The sequence below is a fragment of the Mesoplodon bidens genome (assembly GCF_964165515.1).
Source record: "Mesoplodon bidens genome assembly, chromosome: 10".
Taxonomy (NCBI): Eukaryota; Metazoa; Chordata; class Mammalia; order Artiodactyla; family Ziphiidae; genus Mesoplodon; species Mesoplodon bidens.
The window spans coordinates 90,016,074-90,036,067 of NC_138172.1; the positions used below are offsets into that span (position 1 = coordinate 90,016,074).

The following is a 19,994-nucleotide window of genomic DNA, read 5'->3' on the forward strand; positions in this document are numbered from 1 at the left end:
GTACTCTGTGCATCTTTTTGTGCTGGTGTTAATGTGCTATGGAATCATGGTCACTGCAAGCGCATCCAGTATTCACAGGTAAGACCCTGGGAATGAGCAATGCAAGGTGAGGCTTTTCATGATCTTTGGAATATATTTCTAGGATGAAGGGATGCCCTCCCCATCTGCCACATGTGGCGTATCCTAAGTGCTCTGGGATATCAGAAAGGAGGGATGGGAAACCTTAAATGCTGGGAGTCTTCAGAGAAAGCTTTACGGAAAAAAAAAAGTGTGATGTGAATTGGGACTCAGGTGAGAGAGAGTTTGTCAGAATTAGGCAGCCTCGTGCGTGATAGCACCAACCTGGAAGCAACCCAGATGGTCAGACTATGGAATACTGCTCAGCAATAGAAAAGAACGAATGATTGCTACACACAGTGCCATGGATGAATCTCAAAATCCACATGCTGAATGAAGAAGGACCCACAAATTCTGTTCTCAAAAATGCAAGCTAATCTGTAGTGACAGAAATCAGATCAGAGGTAACCAGGGGTGAGATGGCTCAGGGAGATGTGAAAGGAACCACAAGAGGCATGAAGCAACCTGGGGGGTGATGGATATGTCTGTTATCTTGAACTTGGCTGAGGTTTTCTGAGTATGAAATAGGTCAAAATTTTGTATACTTTACATATGTCCAATAAGTGTTTAAAAAAAAAGGAAGAAATATTCTTACTATGCTATTTTGACTTCAAAGTGCAGAAGTAATTTCATTCTCCCTTGAAGGCTACACGCTTGAACAATCCAGGGAGATACCTGGAAGAGCTGTTTTGCACTGTCTCTGTTTCCCATGGTCTTTCTGAAACCTCAGAATTAATTCAGCCTCAGTAACACTGGAATGGAAGCTCTGTGGGAACAAAGACTTTTCTCTCCTGTTCACGGTTATAGCCTCAGAGCCTAGAACAATACCTGGCACAAATAAAGGCTCAATAAATATTTATGGAATGACTGAATATACTTGAAAAGAGCTTCACCCTTCTATGGCTTCCTTTCTGATGGCTCCTCTTAAAAAGCAGATGCCTTATTTCAGCCTCAGAAAGTTCTTTGATTAATAAGACTATGAGCACAATCGTTTTCCTTCTTAAAAGCACTGTAATTTAATTTTTGAGTGTATAATCTTGTAATTACTTCCAATAAATTTCTGATTTGTAAGGGACAATATTTTTGCCTGGTTTTAACTTGGATAGTCATTCAACTTTGTATTTAAAGGAGCTCTGGAAATTTGAATTCTAATCATCTCTCTTCTAAGTGCCCTCCTTGAAGGGGATAGAGTCATTCCTTCAGAAGGGAAATAGGAAATCCGTATTTCTATAATTTGGTACGAATGGGTTTGGGAAATGCTTCATATTATGATAAAATGCTTTTTTCACTGGGAGGTAAAGATGCCTGGCTTTTCCTGCACTTGATGTTGGAAGCAATTAAATGATTTATAAAAGTCTTGTTGCATCTCTAGAGCACATTTCCAGCTACCTGACCAGTTGTAATTTGTCCGCTTTCCCCACACTTGTGTGATGTTGGCGAGGTGCAGTCTGTTTTGCAGGGGGTCAGGCTGCATTTCCAGGTCCTCTGTGTTAGTCTCCGGCCAGGAGTGGAATCTTCCAGCTTTGGCAGAGACTTTACAGACAGGCTCTGATAGTTTCCCCAAAATCATGTTGTGGTAGCAGAGAGCCATGTCATAAGACCGAAAAGAAAAAATGCCAGAACAAGTTCTTCCCCTCTTTCTTTGCTTGTGTGGTTGCCAATACTGCAGAAATAGGGAGTGGTTCACATTTCCCCATGGATGGAAGTTGTTTCCTATTGCTGCTGGGAAAGAACACGAAGCTAGAGTCAGGAAACCTGGCTCTTTCCAGCAGTGTGGGTTTGGAAAAGCCAGGCAGCTTCTTTGCATGTCAGGTTTCCTGCCTACGAAATGTAGGGTTTGTGGTGGTTTGAGCTTAAGGTCTCTTCAAGACCAGGATTTCTGGGTTCTTTGTGAATTGTTTTCCTCTTCCTTTCACCAAGTTATGAGGAGGGGACAGTTAATATTTGCAGCTATGTGGAACTAACCCATTTCAGGACTGATTGTTGTTATTCAGGATTTATCTAGAGAGTTCTTGGGGTACCATTTCTGTTTCCTTCCCAAGCCACTCTGTTGGGCAGAGATCACAGGTAGTCACTTACCTCATATGAACCAACTGGAACAGAATATAATATCTCCTGGGATGGAAGGCCTCATGTGGGAACTTGGTGATGCAGTTACCAATTTTGGAGTACTTGCTTGGTGCCAGGTGCTAGGCTGAGCACTCGTAAATATATTATGTTTCATTATTTTGATCTATAGACTCTTATTTAGTATATCACTTAATATACTATTACATTTAATATTTCCTATCATTATTGATAATATATTCTTTCTAGGACAACTCTATAGGATACAGATTTTTTTCCTGAGATGGAGAAAAATGAAAGCTCAGAGATGGGGAAACAGATCCATACATATGATTTTAACATTATAATTATATATGTTAGCATGTAGCACTAGAGAAATACAGGCAGTGGAGCAGCGAATTGTGTTGGGAGTCGGGGTGGGATGGATAGAACAAGACTATGCCAGGTGACATTGGAGCTGAGCCTTATCTGATAGTTAGTTTCCAGATAGACCATAGGGGAGGGAGCAAGGAGTTGCAGGCAGAGGAAGGAGAAAGATTCCTGGCCTGAAAATGCAGGATGTAGTTGTGGAAAGGGAGCAGTCCCCTGTGGTTTAACACAGGGTGGACATGGAACATGGCTGGAGATGAGTCCAGAAGGAAAGGTAGAGCTTAGCATGCGAATCACCTTGGATGCTGTGTTCAGGAGTTTTAAAGTGATTAGATAGTGGGATCCACTGGAGACTTTTAAGACCAGTAACATTCATTTATTGTTTGTTCACTCAACACACAGTAGGTTCACTCAGCACACAGTGGTGAATGAAACACACATGGCCATCCTTGCTTTCATGGAGCTTTCAGGCTTGTAATGGAGACTGTAGTTCATCAGATTATCACCTATCTTTATATGTACAAGTTGATGAATGTTCTGAATGGCGTGTGTGTGTGTGTGTGTGTGCGTGCGTGCACTGGGGGTTTATACTATAGGATGGTCAGGACCAGTCTCTGAAGGAGGCCAGGGAGTGAACATGAGTAGGTGGTAATTGAAGCCTCAGGCATCAGTAGGGAGGGTCCTAAGCAGAGCACTGGGAATGCTAACACCTAAGGAGTAGATTGAGGAAGACGAGCTGAGCAAGAGCCTTGGAAGAATTGACCAGAGAGCTGGGAAGGAAACAGGGAGAATGAAAGCCAAGAGAACAAATTGTTTTGGGAAGGGAGTGGTTGGCTGTATGATGATGGTTTGTATTTTAGGAAGATCGTTGTGTAAACAGGATGGTTTGTGAAGAGGAGAATCTGAGTGAAGGACCTTACAGGCCAGCGGTTCCCAGCTCTGGCTGCACGTTGGAATTATACCTGCTAGGTGCACCCCATCCCAGTGAAATCAGGGTATCTGGGGGTGGGGCCCGGTGCTCCCCAGGTGATTCCATTACATTGCCATAGTTGAGAACTACTGCAGTGGTCCAGGTGAGAAAAGATGAAGGGCTCAGAGCAGTGGGTGTGAAAGTGAGGAGAGGGGATGGGCTGGGATGGAGATGGACCACATAGGACTTTGTGACTAATTGCATGTGGAGGGTGAGGGAGAGAAAGAAGAAAAAGTTGATTGAGTGGGTGCGCAACAATCTGATCCTCTGTGTTTTTGGTTCCAGATACTCCTTTTTTGTAGCAATGGGCTACCTTACGATATGCCACATCAGCCGAATATACATCTTCCACTATGGCATTCTCACTACAGATTTTTCTGGGTGAGTATCTTAGTTTGTGTGGGGACAGCCCCTTGACTGCTGAGTCCCTTGACTCGGTCCCTTGGGGTCTGTAAAGATCAAGTATGCACGTAAGAGTCATCGGCAACTCATTAAATCAGTTGGTAAGACTGTGCTAATGAGGTTGCGGTTGAAGATTTGATTGCTCTGTGGGACGGTGAGCTCTGCTATGGCCCATGGGCTATATCTGTCCGGCCACCTGTTTTTGTAGTTACACTGGAACATACCCAGGCACTTACTCATTTATGTGTTGTCTCTGGCTGCTTTTGCACTACAGTGGTAGAGTTGAGTAGTTATGACAGAAATTATATGACCCACAAAAGCCAAAATATTTACAATCTTGCTCTTTACAGGAAAAGTCTGCCAACCCCTATTCTAAGGCCCTTAACACAGAGTTGGTGTTTATCTCCTACTGGTTAATAATACAAAATTGTTCCATACTAGCTGATGAATAGCTGCTATCCTGAGCCCGTTGAGTGGCCCCTGGCTGCCCTGGCCTCCTCCCCAGATCCCCCAGACTTCTAGTGATGAGAAGGGCAATGCCTGGCACAGCAGGGGTCTCCATACTTCTAAAAATTTTGTCTGTTACCATAGCCTTAACCTGGGGACCACCCCTCTCCTGACTGGTCACTGGGTGAAGGCGGTGGTGGATCAGTGAAAATTCTTTTGCTCTGTTGGTATTCATTTAGGAGCAACTTTTTATGAATCTTGAGTAATGGGTACTAAAGCAGAGCTACTCCTCATGACACATTGTATATTATCCATGTTACTTCCTTAGGAGTTTGGTCCTGGTCTCCACAGGCAGCCTGGAGTCAGGGAGAGCTGGGTTCTCCTCTCAGGTTGAATTGCCTTTCATTGGATGAGTTGGTAGAGAACAGTCAATGAAATAAAGAGCTACAAATTACTGCCCATTGGTGTGAACCTTGCAAGTTGTACAACTAAACTGTCCCACTGTGAAGAGGCTTCAGAAGGCAAAGTGTTGTTTGGGACACAAAAACTGTTGCATTGGGATTTCCATGACCGTAGTTTGGTCTCAGACTAGCTTTTTGGACATCGGTTCCTCTTAGCCTCGGCCCTTTCGATTTTACCTTTTTCTCTTTGAATTGCCTCCTTTCTTTATTCCTTTCCTCTCAGATTGTAGAGCATAATTTTTCAATTTCTCTGAAACATGTTCACAAACTTCTTTACTTTTTAACAATGTTTACTGCTAACAAAATATGGAAGATATGGCAGCAACAAAGATAACAATATAGTCATGAAGTTATAGCATTAAAAGTAATTTTATTTTATTTTTAACAATAACATACATGTGTCCTTTAGAGGATTAATTGTAATCCCTTGTTTTTTTTTAATATATTTTTAACATCTTTATTGGAGTATAATTGCTTTACAATGGTGTGTTAGTTTCTGCTGTATAACAAAGTGAATCAGCTATACATATACATATATCCCCATATCTCCTCCCTCTTGCATCTCGCTCCAACCCTCCCTCTCCCACCCCTCTAAGTGGACACAAAGCACCGAGCTGATCTCCCTGTGCTATGCAGCTGCTTCCCACTAGCTATCTATTTTACGTTTGGTAGTGTATATATGTCCATGCCGCTCTCTCACTTCGTTCCAGCTTACCTTTCCCCCTCCCCATGTCCTCAAGTCCATTCTCTAAGTCTGCGTATTTATTCCTGTCCTGCCCCTAGGTTCTTCAGAACCATTTTTTTTTAGATTCCATATATATATATCTTAGCATATGGTATTTGATTTTCTCTTTCTGACTTACTTCACTCTGTATGACAGTCTCTAGGTCCATCCACCTCACTGCAAATAACTCAATTTCGTTTCTTTTTATGGCTGAGTAATATTCCATTGTATATATGTGCCACATCTTCTTTATCCATTCATCTGTTGATGGACACTTAGGTTGCTTCCATGTCCTGGCTATTGTAAATAGCACTGCAATGAACATTGTGGTACATGACTCTTTTTGAATTATGGTTTTCTCAGGGTATATGCCCAGTAGTGGGATTGCTGTGTTGTATGGTAGTTCTATTTTTAATTTTTTGAGGGACCTATATACTGTTCTCCATAGTGGCTGTATCAATTTATATTCCCACCAACAGTGCAAGAGGGTTCCCTTTTTTCCACACCCTCTCTGGCATTTATTGTTTGTAGATTTTTATATGATGACCATTCTGACTGGTGTGGAGTGACACCTCATTGTAGTTTTGATTTGCATTTCTCTAATGATTAGTGATGTTGAGCATCCTTTCATGTGATTGTTGGCAATCTGTATATCTTCTTTGGAGAAATGTCTATTTAGGTCTTCTGCCCATTTTTTGATTGGGCTGTTTGTTTTTTTGATATTGAGCTGCATGAGCTGCTTGTATATTTTGGAGATTAATCCTTTGTCAGTTGCTTCATTTGCAAATATTTTCTCCCATTCTGAGGGTTGTCTTTTTGTCTTGTTTATGGTTTCCTTTGCTGTGCAAAAACTTTTAAGTTTCATTAGGTCGCATTTGTTTATTTTTGTTTTTATTTCCATTTCTCTAGGAGGTGGGTCAAAAAGGATCTTGCTGTGATTTATGTCATGGAGTGTTCTGCTTGTGCTTTCCTCTAAGAGTTTCATAGTGTCTGGCCTTACGTTTAGGTCTTTAATCCATTTTGAGTTTATTTTTGTGTATGCTGTTAGGGAGTATTCTAATTTCATCCTTTTACATGTAGCTGTCCAGTTTTCCCAGCACCACTTATTGAAGAGGCTGTCTTTTCTCCATTGTATATTCTTGCCTCCTTTATCAAAGATAAGGTGACCGTATGTGCGTGGGTTTATCTCTGGGTTTTCTATCCTGTTCCATTGATCTATATTTCTGTTTTTGTGCCAGTACCATACTGTCTTGATTACTGTAGCTTTGTACTGTAGTCTGAAGTCACCGAGTCTGATTCCTCCAGCTCCATTTTTCATTCTCAAGATTGCTTTGGCTATTTGGGGTCTTTTGTGTTTCCATACAAATTGTGAAATTTTTTGTTCTAGTTCTGTGAAGAATGCCATTGGTAGTTTGATAGGGATTGCAATTAATCTGTAGATTGCTTTGGGTAGTAGAGTCATTTTCACAATGTTGATTCTTCCAATCCAAGAACATGCTATATCGCTCCATCTCCTTATATCATCTTTAATTTCTTTCATCAGTGTCTTATAATTTTCTGCATACAGGTCTTTTGTCTCCCTAGGTAGGTTTATTCCTAGATATTTTATTCTTTTTGTTGCAGTGGTAAATGGGAGTGTTTCCTTAATTTCTCTTTCAGACTTTTCATCATTAGTGTATAGGAATGCAAGAGACTTCTGTGCATCAATTTTGTATCCTGCTACTTTACCAAATTCATTGATTAGCTCTAGTAGTTTTCTGGTAGCATCTTTAGGATTCTCTATGTATAGTATCATGTCATCTGCAAACAGTGACAGCTTTACTTCTTCTTTTCCGATTTGGGTTCCTTTTATTTCTTTTTCTTCTCTGATTGCTGTGGCTAGAACTTCCAAAACTATGTTGAATAGTAGCGGTGAGAATTGGCAACCTTGTCTTGTTCCTGATCTTAGAGGAAATGGTTTCAGTTTTTCACCATTGAGAACGATGTTGGCTGGGGGTTTCTCATATATGGCCTTTATTATGTTGAGGTAAGTTCCCTCTATGCCTACTTTCTGGAGGGGTTTTATCATAAACGGCTATGGAATTTTGTCGAAAGCTTTTCCTGCATCTACTGAGTTGATCGTATGGTTTTTCTCCTTCAATTTGTTAATATGGTTTATCACATTGATTGATTTCTGTATATTGAAGAATCCTTGCATTCCTGGGATAAACCCCAGTTGCTCATGGTGTATGATCCTTTTAATGCGCTGTTGGATTCTTTTTGCTGGTATTTTGTTGAGGATTTTTGCATCTATGTTCATCAATGATATTGGCCTGTAGTTTTCTTTTTTTGTGACATCTTTGTCTGGTTTTGGTATCAGGGTGATGGTGCCCTCGTAGAATGAGTTTGGGAGTGTTCCTCCCTCTGCTATATTTTGGAAGAGTTTGAGAAGGATAGGTGTTAGCTCTTCTCTAAATGTTTGTTAGAATTTGCCTGTGAAGCCATGTGGTCCTGGGCTTTTGTTTGTTGGAAGATTTTTCTTTTTCTTTTTTTTTTTTTTTTTTTTTTGCGGTATGCGGGCCTCTCACTGTTGTGGCCTCTCCCATTGCAGAGCACAGGCTCTGGATGTGCAGGCTCAGCGGCCATGGCTCACGGGCCTAGCCGCCCCACAGCATGTGGGATCTTCCCGGACCGGGGCACCAACCTGTGTCCCCTGTATCGGCAGGCGGACTCTCAACCACTGTGCCACCAGGGAAGCCCCTGTTGGAAGATTTTTAATCGCAGTTTCATTTTAATGTTTGTGATTGGTCTGTTTATATTTTCTATTTCTTCCTGGTTCAGTCCCGGAAGGTTGTGATTTTCTAAGAATTTGTCTATTTCATTGAGGTTGTCCATTTTATTGGCATAGAGTTGCTTGTAGTAATCTCTCATGGTTCTTTGTATTTCTGCAGTGTCAGTTGTTACTTCTCCTTTTTCATTTTTAATCTATTGATTTGAGTATTCTCCCTTTGTTCTTGATGAGTCTGGCTAATGGTTAATCAATTTTGTTTATCTTCTCACAGAACCAGGTTTTAGTTTTATTGATCTTTGCTATCATTTCCTTCATTTCTTTTTCATTTATTTCTGATCTGATCTTTATGATTTCTTTCCTTCTGCTAACTTTGGGGGGTTTTTGTTCTTATTTCTCTAATTCCTTTAGGTGTAAGGTTAGGTTGTTTATTTGAGGTTTTTCTTGTTTCTTGAGGTAGGATTGTATTGCTATAAGCTTCACTCTTAGAACTGCTTTTGCTGCATCCCATAAGTTTTGGGTCGTCATGTTTTCATTGTCATTTGTTTCTAGGTATTTTTTGATTTCCTCTTTGATTTCTTCAGTGAGCTCTTGGTTATTTAGTAGTGTATTGTCTAGCCTCCACATGTTTGTATTTTGTACAGACTTTTTCCTGTAATTGATATCTAATCTCATAGCGTTGTGGTCGGAAAAGATACTTGATACGATTTCAGTTTTCTTAAATTTACCAAGGCTTGATTTGTGACTGAAGATATGATCTATCCTGGAGAATGTTCCATGAGCACTTAAGAAGAAAGTGTATTCTGCTGTTTTTGGATGGAATGTCCTATAAATATCAATTAAGTCCATCTTGTTTAATGTATCATTTAAAGCTTGTGTTTCCTTATTTATTTTCATTTTGGATGATCTGTCCATTGGTGAAAGTGGGGTGTTAAAAGTCCCCTACTGTGATTGTGTTACTGTCGATTTCCCCTTTTATGGCTGTTAGCATTTGCCTTATGCATTGAGGTGCTCCTATGCTGGGTGCATAAATATTTACAATTGTGTCTTGGATTGACCCCTTGATTAGTATGTAATGTCCTTTGTCTCTTGTAATAGTCTTTATTTTAAAGTCTATTTTGTCTGATATGAGAATTGCTACTCCAGATTTCTTTTGATTTCCATTTGCTGGAATATCTTTTTCCATCCCCTCACTTTCAGTCTGTATGTGTCTCTAGGTCTAAAGTGGGTCTCTTGTAGACAGCATATGTATGGGTCTTGTTTTTGTATCCATTCAGCCAGTCTATGTCTTTTGGTTGGAGCATTTAATCCATTTACCTTTAAGGTAGTTATCAATATGTATGTTCCTATTACCATTTTTTTTAATTGTTTTGAGTTTGTTTTTGTAGGTCCTTTTCTTCTCTTGCGTTTCCCACTTAGAGAAGTTCCTTTAGCATTTGTTGTAGAGCTGGGTTGGTGGTGCTGAATTCTCTTAACTTTTGTTGTCTGTAAAGGTTTTAATTTGTCCATCGAATCTGAATGAGATCCTTGCTGGGTAGAGCAATCTTGGTTGTAGGTTTTTTTCCTTTCATCACTTTAAGTATGTCTTGTCACTCCCTTCTGGCTTGCAGAGTTTCTGCTGAATGATCAGCTGTTGACCTTATGGGGGGTCCCTTGTATGTTATTTGTTGTTTTTCCCTTGCTGCTTTTAATATTTTCTCTTTGTATTTAATTTTTGATAGTTTGATTAATATGTGTCTTGGTGTGTTTCTCCTTGGATTTTTCCTGTATGGGACTCTCTGTGCTTCCTGGACTTGATTGACTATTTCCTTTCCCATATTAGGGAAGTTTTCAACTATAATCTCTTCAAATATTTTCTCAGTCCCTTTCTTTTCCTCTTCTTCTTCTAGGACCCCTTTAATTCAAATGTTGGTACATGTAATGCTGTCCCAGAGGTCTCTAAGACTGTCCTCAATTCTTTTCATTCTTTTTTTTCTTTTTTCTTCATTCTGCTCTGCAGTAGTTAATTCCACTATTTTATATTCCAAGTCACTTTTCCCTTCTTCTCCCTCAGTTATTCTGCTATTGATTCCTTCTAGAGAATTTTAAATTTCATTTATTTTGTTGTTCATCATGGTTTGTTTGCTCTTTAGTTCTTCTAGGTCCTTGTTAAACCTTTCTTGTATTTTGTCCATTCTATTTCCAAGATTTTTGATCATCTTTACTATCATTACTCTGAATTCTTTTTCAGGTAGACTGCCTATTTCCTCTCCATTTGTTTGGTCTGGTGGGTTTTTACGTTGCTCCTTCACCTGCTGTGTATTTCTCTATCTTCTCATTTTGCTTAACTTACTCTGTTTGGGGTCTCTGTTTAGCAGGTGGCAGGTTCGTAGGTCCTGTTGTTTTTGGTGTCTGCTCCCAGGCAGACACCAAAGGTTGGTTAAGTGGGTTGTGTAGTCTTCCTGGTGGAGGGGACTGGTGCCTGTGTTCTGGTGGGTGAGGTGGATCTTGTCTTTATGGTGGGCAGGACCATGTCTGGTGGTGTTTTTTGGGGTGTCTATGAACTTATTATGATTTTAGACAACCTCTCTGCTAATGGGTGGGTTTGTGCTCCTTTCTTGCTAGTTGTGTGGCATAGGGTGTCCAGCATTGTGACTTGCTGGTCGTTGAGTGGAGCTGGGTCTTAGCATGAGATGGAGATCTCTGGGAGATCTTTCACTGTTTGATATTACTTGGGGCCGGGAGGTCTCTGGTGGACCAATGTCCTAAACTCAGCTCTCCCACTTCAGAGGCTCAGGCCTGACACCTGGCCAGAACACCAAGACCCTGTCAGCCACATGGCTCAGAAGAAAAGGGAGAAAAGAGGAAGGAAGGAAGGAAGGAAGGGAGGGAGGGAGGGAGGGAGGGAAAGAAAGAAGGAAGGAAAAGAAAGAAAGAAGGAAGGAAAAGAAAAATAAAGGGAAAGAAAGAATAAAATAAAGTTGTTAAAATAGAAAAGAATTATTAAAAATAAAAAAATAATAAGGCTTCCCTGGTGGCGCAGTGGTTGAGAGTTCGCCTGCCGATGCAGGGGATATGGGTTCGTGCCCCGGTCTGGGAAGATCCCACATGCTGCGGAGCGGCTGGGCCCGTGAGCCGTGGCTGCTGGGCCTGTGTGTCCGGAGCCTGTGCTCCGCAATGGGAGAGGCCACAACAGTGAGAGGCCCACACACCACAAAAAAATAAGAATATAAAATCAAAATCAAATAAAAAAGTAATAAAAAGGAAAGAGAAAGAAAGAAGAGAGCAGCCAAACCAAAAAACAAATCCACCAATGATAACAAACGCTAAAAACTATACTAAAAAAAACCCCCAAAAACGGACAGTCAGAACCATAGGAGAAATGGCAAAAGCAAAGCTATACAGACAAAATCACACAAAGAGGCATACACATACACACTCACAAAAAGAGAAAAAGGAAAAAATATATATATAAAAAAATTTAAAAAGGAAGAGAGCAACCAAATCAATAAACAAATCTACCAATGATAATAAGCTCTAAATACTAAACTAAGATAAACATAAAACCAGAAACAAATTAGATGCAGAAAGCAAACCCTAAGTCTACAGTTGCTCCCAAAGTCCCCCACCTCAATTTTGAGATGATTCATTGTCTATTCATGTATTCCACAGATGCAGGGTTCATCAAGTTGATTGTGGAGATTTAATCCACTGCTCCTGAGGCTGCATGGAGAGATTTCCCTTTCTCTTCTTTGTTCGCACAGCTCGCGGGGTTCAGCTTTGGATTTGGACCCGCCTCTGTGTGTAGGTGACCTGAGGGCGTCTGTTCTTTGCTCAGACAGGACGGGGTTAAAGGAGCAGCTGATTCGGGGGCTCTGGCTCACTCGGGGAGGGGTGGAGGGGTATGGAATGCGGGGCGAGCCTGCGGCGGCAGAGGCCGGTGGGATGTTGCACCATCCTGAGGCGCACCGTGTGCTGTCCCATGGAAGTTGTCCCTGGATCACGGGACCCTGGCAGTGGTGGGCGGCACAGGCTCACGGGAGGGGATGTGTGGATAGTGACCTGTGCTCGCACACAGGCTTCTTGGTGGCGGCAGCAGCAGCCTTAGCGTCTCATGCCCGTCTCTGGGGTCCGCGTCGATAGCCGCGGCTCGTGCCCGTCTCTGGAGCTCGTTTAGGCGGTGCTCTGAATCCCCTCTCCTCGTGCACCCTGAAACAATGGTCTCCTGCCTCTTAGGCAGATCCAGAGTTTTTCCCGGACTCCCTCCCAGCTAGCTGTGGTGCACTAGCCCCTTCAGGCTGTGTTCACGCAGCCAACCCCAGTCCTCTCCCTGGGATCTGACCTCTGAAGCCCGAGCCTCAGCTCCCAGGCCCCGCCCACCCCGGTGGGTAAGCAGACAAGCCCCTTGGGCTGGTGAGTGCCGGTCAGCACCAATCCTCTGTGCGGGAATCTCTCCGCTTTGCCCTCCGCACCCCCGTTGCTGCGCTCTCCTCCGCGGCTCCGAAGCTTCCCCCCTCTGCCACCCGCAGTCTCCGCCCGCGAAGGGGCTTCCTAGTGTGTGGAAACCTTTCCTCCTTCACAGCTCCCTCCCCAAGGTGCAGGTCCTGTCCCTATTCTTTGTCTCTGTTTTTTCTTTTTTCTTTTGCCCTACCCAGGTACGTGGGGTGTTTCTTGCCTTTTGGAAGGTCTGAGGTCTTCTGCCAGCGTTCAGTAGGTGTTCTGTAGGAGTTGTTCCACATGTAGATGTAGTTTTGATGTATTTGTGGGGAGGAAGGTGATCTCCATGTCTTACTCCTCCGCTATCTTGAAGGCCCCCTTTTTAAAACTATTTATTTATTTATTTATTTATGGCTGCATTGGGTCTCAGTTGTGGCACGCACCCTCCTCTGCAGTGCGTGGGCTTCTCTCTAGTCGTGGCGCGTGGGCTCCAGAGCGCGCAGCCTCTGTAGTGGCAGCATGTGGGCTCTCTGGTTGTGGTGTGTGGGGTCAATATTTGCGTGCCAGCTTAATTGCCCTGCAGCAGATGGGATCTTAGTTCCCCAAACAGGGATCGAACCCGTGTCCCCTGCATTGGAAGGTGGAATCTTAACCACTGGACCACTAGGGAAGTCTCAAAAGTAGTCTTAAATGGTGGTCATAACTTCCCCTAGTGTTTAATCAAGAAACTTTATTTTTTTTGGTTCAACTTCAGGACTGGGTCCCCCCACCCCATCCGCCATACTTAGAAGAGTTCCTGGCTCTTCATAGATGTTCACTAAAGGAATGAGTTAAATACTCTAGTATTTGTCAGTCCTTTTTTTTTTTTAATGCTTCCAGGAGCCTCAATTAAACAGCCCCTCCAGCCATATTTGGTTGGGATATTGAACAAAAAACTCTGACTTTAGCCTAAAGTAGATTATTACTTGTTTCTCATCTATATCATCTTTCTTTTTAGGACACAGGTGTATATTCATTCATTCTTTTCTACAACAGTTTTTTAGTCTGCAATATGCTATGCACAGTGCCAGGTGTCAGAGACACCGTGCCTTTTAGCAGGAGGAGGGGTATTCCTGGCAAAGGGAATAGCTCTGCAGGAGCACAGAGATGTGAGGTGCTTGTGGAGGTCCCAGAAAGCCACCTTCCTTTCCCTGCCACCCACATTCTCATGTCAGCAGCCTGGCAGTCCCTCGAATCCGTCCACTGCCACTCATGCCCGCTGCCACCGCCCTGATCCCCATGTCTGCACCTGTCCTAACTGGCCATCTTTCCTGCCATCCTGCACCTCTCCTCCACTCTGTGCTCTCTGGAGTATCCAAGCCAATGGTGATTTGGACCTGCTTCCTCTGCTGCATCGCCTCCCTGTGTGCACTGCAGGTGGCAGCGACGCAGAAAAGCTTAGGGTCTGTGCGTGCGCTTGGTTAGTTCATGTCTCTGCGCCTCTGCCTTCCTCGTTCCCCTGATTAGAAGCCCCTTTTCCATCCTTAACTGCGTGGAAATCTCTCACTTCACTTTTTATAACCCAGCTCAAAGATTACTGCTTCACAGAGCTTTCCCTGCCGGCCGCCTCCTCCCTCCCCCGCCCGCTTCCTTCCATCTCGTGAGTCCCTGCAGTTGGACCTGTGTAGCAGGAGGCCTCTCATCTGCTTTCACTGGCTGGTGCTGCCCATTACCCGTGAATCATACTCACAGAGAACCCAGTGCACGGAGTGTTTGTAGGTGGTGAGCATGAGCACTTCTGCCCTCATCCATTGATTTGTACGCTTAGGTAGTGTCATGTGTTTATCCCCAAATTTGTTTATTCCAGTTTGTACTTATTATAAATAAGCTGATTATATATGGATGTGAAAGGAGAGAGAGTGGTTTCTCTAAATCTAGATAGGGTCCTTTGGAAAGCCACCAAAGCAAGTTTAGTATATTAACAGTAATAGTGGTTGAATTAAATGTAATGTGGCTGAGAAAGCCGAAAGGATCTGAGGGAGGGTTATACAAAGTAAAAATGCTGCGCTCAGATTGCTCTGCAAGCATCTCTACTTCCTTTTACCTTCTCAATCCTTGTTAGAGGAAACAACTCTGGAGATAGTGGATGGGGTTTATATAAGAGAGTAGCCACCGTTGATCAGATCCATACTCCAAGGAAGAGCTTTGGTCCTGCATTGAAAGGTTCATTCATTCATCATTCAGCAGACCTGACTGAGAACCTATATATGGAAGGCACAATTATAGGAGACAGAGGTGACCAAAGACTGTGGAATGAATGTAGTTACCTATTTCAGGTTTGTATAGGAAGGCCAGATGTGAGCATGTCATTGTGTACTGGCTTGACGCATGTTCCTCCAAATTCGTGTCCACCTGGAGCCTCAGAATATGTCCTTATATGGAAATAGGGCCTTTGCAGATGTAACTAGCTAAAGTGAGGGCATACTAGATTCGGGTGGGCCCTAAATTCATTATGACTGGTGTCCTTCTAAGAAGGCCACGAGAGAGACAGACACAGAGACACAGAGAGGGAAGATGGCCACGTGAAGGTGGAGGTGGAGATAAGAGTGATACAGCTACAAGCCAAGGAACTCCAGGGATTGCCATCAGCCACAGAAGCTAGGAAGAAGCATGGAACAGATTCTCCTTCAGAGCTTCCAGAAAAAAACAACTCTGCCAACACCTTGATTGGGACTTTCTGATCTCCGGAACTGTGAGACATTACGTTTCTGGTTTTAAACCCCCCAGTTTGTGGTCATCTGTTACGGCAGCTCTAGGAAATGAATACCCATTTTTACATGATTCCATACCCTTTGATGAGCTGATCCTGCCTCCACTGTCCACGTTTCACTCTGCTCTCGTCACATCTCCGCCTCCAGTGGTTTTGTCCATAAAACTGTAAACTTGTGGGGCTTCCCTGGTGGCGCAGTGGTTGAGAGTCCACCTGCCGGTGCAGGGCCGGCCCTGGTCCGGGAAGTGCCCTGGTCCGGGAAGGTCCCACATGCTGCGGAGCGGCTGGGCCCGTGAGCCATGGCCTCTGAGCCTGCGCGTCTGGAGCCTGTGCTCCGCAACAGGAGGCGCCACAACAGGGAGAGGCCCGTGTACCGCAAATAAACAAACAAAAAAACAAATAACAAAAAAACCCTGTAAACTCGTGAATGATTGTTATGTCATTTCTAATATAATCAGGATTGTGGAAAGTTACCGAAAGGAAAAAAGAAAGAGCAAATAAAGGGAAAACAGTCATGTGCTTGTGAAATGGGGTGGATTTGGGGTTTGACAGCAGGGGAGGTTGGAAATCAGTTCCTGTCCATTCCACTTTCAGTGGCATGTGCATAGTCATGATAAATTTCCTTCGGTGATGTTTGTTCTCTGGCATTTTTTGGATCTTCTTGTATTAAGAAATCTCTGACTTTACACACAGAAGTGTAGACTGTTTGAATGAGAAAGGACACTTTTGTTTGGGAAAGGATACAACAAAAATGTGTCTGCTCCTGTAAGTAGAATGTGATTTAGATCCCTGATTGTGGACTGACCCTACTTTATCCGGTTCTTGGAGGGAATGTCTTTTTAAAAAGAATTATAGGGCATTATTAAGCAGCAGAATTATTTTTTTTTCTTGTCACCATAAATGCACCATGCCTCACTGATATAAATCCATCTTCTTGGATAATGTCAGAAACATAAATGGAGGGGGTACGTACTGAAATTGACAAGATGTTTTAAATCACAAATGGTCAATAAGGGAGATTCTTTTCCAGTGTCTAGTCTCATGAAGACATGCAAGCAACCACCAGTTCTCCTTCAGAATGGACTTTGTTTAACACTACTATTTCTTTCGGCCTAGAAATCTTATTTAGGATTTTGTTGAGGAATCCAGCCGTGATTTGAAGTTGAACTTGGCGTTTTAAAGCAGCCTGATGTCACAGCTGTTCTCTGTGAACCTATGTGCTTAACATGCTTATTTAGAGTAAGATTGAACAGGAGTGGATTACGTTAGTGTTGTGTCCAACGACATATATATGTTTTTAATTTGGGGGGAGCACACAAACTTGTACTTCAGATGATTCTGGGCCTCGCAAGTTTGTTACCATTCTGAAAGTGATCAAGACTGATGTTAAATGGTGAGGATGACACACAAGATACACTTTTTGCGTGTGTGTGGTACTCACTGTTATGGCCTCTCCCGTTGCGGAGCACAGGCTCTGGACGCGCAGGCTCAGCGGCCATGGCTCACGGGCCCAGCCGCTCCACGGCACGTGGGATCTTCCCGGACCGGGGCACGAACCCGTGTCCCCTGCATCGGCAGGCGGACTCTCAACCACTGCACCACCAGGGAAGCCCAAGATACACTTTTATTAGTGCTGCTAATGTAGTTTGTATCAATACATGTAGAAGCCAGTGTCCTCCGTGTTTTCTCTGTGAATATGGGTTATTAACAATACTGGAACATTTACTGTTCTCCCCGGGGAAGCTCAACAACTGCTTGTAATAAAGCTGATTCCTTTTAAGTTGGTGATAGTGAACTGATTCCTTTTTGCTCACAGAAGGGTGCAAATCGAGTTTTCTTCTGAGGGAAGCAGCAAGAAGGAACCTTAATTCCTTTTGCAGGCGAGGCCAGATTCAGGCAGATAATTGCTCTCCCATCATGTTGGCAATTTGAGTTACCCATGTGTTTTTGAAAACATTATGAAGTGAGAACTCATACGCTGCTAGTGGGAGTATAAACTGGGACAACCGTTCTGGAAGGCAAGTTAGCCATAAATTTTAAGCAAGAATTTTTTTAAAGTTTATATCCTATAATAGGATAAATTCCTCGGAACTGAATTACCTTAAGGAAATCAAATGTATTCATAAACGTGTTCAACTGTTGTCGATAATAGTGCAAAATTGGAAGCTCCTAATTCGTCCAAAAGAGGTGAATGATTAAATTATGGTACTAATATACATCCATTAAAAATGACATCTTCAAAGAATATTTAATGACACTGGAAAATGCTTACAATATAATGGAAAATCAAAACCACAAAACAAATACATGTATTAAGATTCCATTTTTATGAATGTGGACATGTGTAGAAAAAAGAGTGGAAGGAAATAATAAATGCTAAGACAGTGATTCTGTCTGGGGTTGGGGGGTGGTCTTTATTGGTGATTTTAATCATTGTTTTATTATTTTATATGATTATAATAATAAATTCTAAATGTTATTTAAATATATTTGAAAGCATACTATGCATGCATATCATGGTGAACTGCAGCCTACACCAGTGGAACAATAGTCGTTTGTGTTCCTGGTTATCCTGTTGGGCATTCTAGAAGTATCACTTGCTCACATCCCTTGGAGTAGTGGAGATCATTGCCCTATTGTTCCAGGCGAGATGTTTTCCTCTGTTGGTTTATGATATCCTGATCACCCTACCTAACCAGCCCAGTATGTGCAAATAACTGGGTTCTATAATATGAACAAAAGAAGAGATTTGCAAAGAGATTTCCAGATTAGCGTATTTCATGCTTCTCCTTCAGTCTGCTGCCAGCTTGTCAGTAATTAGCACCATCACTTGGAATGTAATTCTGAGGACATGAGTATAAGTTATACCAAGCATATCTGGTGGATTCCTGTTAAAATGGAGAGCTGGTGATTTTGTTGTTGTTGAGTGCCAAAGTATAGAGATTAGATGGGTCTGAACAGATACCAGTGAACTCTGAAGTGAGTCCAGAGGAGTTTCCATTGCCTTCATCTGCAGCCCTAGGAAGCCTGGTGGAACCATGTCCTTTCTTTGCTGTGACTCCAGGAGTCCCTTGTTTTCTTCCCCCAGGCTGGCATAGTTGATAGGAGTTTGGGAGCATTGTACTGAAGGTATAATATCATCACCCCCCTCTTCAGTAATCCAGGGAGCAGAGGGGTACTGGAGGGGCAAAAGCAACAGCCTCCTGTCTGTCCCTCAGCTCTTGGGTCTGGGCCACGGGCTGCAGTTTGCATTGTATCTTGGTGCCCCTAGTTGTTGTGCAAGATCCAGCCCTGTCCTAGATTGCAGTTGATAGGCAGTTTGTTGTACTTGGATTCTCCCATCCTGTCAGACTTCTTGCTGGCCTGACTCCTTGCTTTCCTAGTATGTATGCATTGTTAAGTGGATTTGTATTATAAACAAAGAACTGATGAAAATATAAAGTATAACTTTTTGCGCCTAAAATTACCTGTTAGGGAAAATAAGATCCGTGAATGTCAGATTTGGCTTGATGCTGTCCAGCCAGCTGTGATTGGTTGGCTCTTTTGACACCTCTAACTGATGACTGCATCATCTCATTGTTCCATCCTAGCTTTACCAGGACAGAGAACTTAACCACTTAAGGTTCAAAGATTAAGGTGAAATAGGTAGGTAATACTGGAATACTGCTCAGAACAGAGTTTTGCTTAGTGTTTTAAAAACAGGTTATTTTTTGTTGGGAGTTGATATGGGAAATGGAAATGGATGAATGGGTACCACTACTGGTAAATTGCCTGAAATCTGTATCAGAAGGCATTGATTTTGCGTGTGTGTGTGTGTGTGTGTGTGTGTGTGTGTGTGGTGGGGAGAGCAGAGTGGCATAGTTCTTTCTTTTTACTCTAAACATATCTCCATCTGCCTGTTTTCCCCATACTTTATTTCCCCCTATATTTCTTTATCCAAATTAGACTAATAATTTTAGGTTCAGGAAGAAAAAATTTTCTTCAGCTTTTTTTTTTTTTTATCATGAAAAAAATTCACAGGACAAAAGAGAAGTGGCCCCATCTCAACCCTGCTAGATTCAAACCTTGGTTTCCGATTGGTCAGATGGTTCCCATAGATTCAAGGGCAGAGCCTCTGACTGGTGAGTGTGTAAAAATCCAAGGACAGGGGCTACTTCTCAGGGGGTGGATAATCTGAGTACAGCTAAGCTTCTAAGGCCTCATTGTCCTGAGGAAGTCCTTTGGCTGCATCAAGGAGCCTTTCTGTGTCCTTCATGTGCTTGTAGTATGTGCTTCTATCTCCTGGGTTTTGTATTTTTGCCGGAAAAAGCATGAATTCCGATCACAGACCAACAAACACGTCTTAGATTATATTATGTTTTGATTGAAATGCAACATCGATGGTATTTGAGTGTTTTTTAAAATATATTTATTTATTTATTTATTTTGGCCGCGTTGGGTCTTTGTTGCTGTGTGCAGGCTTTCTTTAGTTGCGGCGAGCGGGGGCTACTCTTCGTTGTGGTGCG

At 42.6% G+C, this 19,994-nt stretch overlaps 1 protein-coding gene across 2 annotated transcripts in view; it reads left to right on the top strand.

Annotated features, from left to right (window-relative positions):
- The window catches only part of MBOAT1 (membrane bound glycerophospholipid O-acyltransferase 1), a 120,336-nt gene that overhangs the window by 62,647 nt on the left and 37,695 nt on the right, over positions 1–19,994 (top strand). For both annotated transcript variants that reach the window (XM_081247177.1, XM_081247176.1), the window contains exons 3-4: positions 1–78; positions 3,809–3,904. In XM_081247177.1, coding sequence (XP_081103303.1) covers positions 1–78; positions 3,809–3,904 — 174 coding nt within the window. The remainder of the gene's footprint in view (positions 79–3,808; positions 3,905–19,994) is intronic.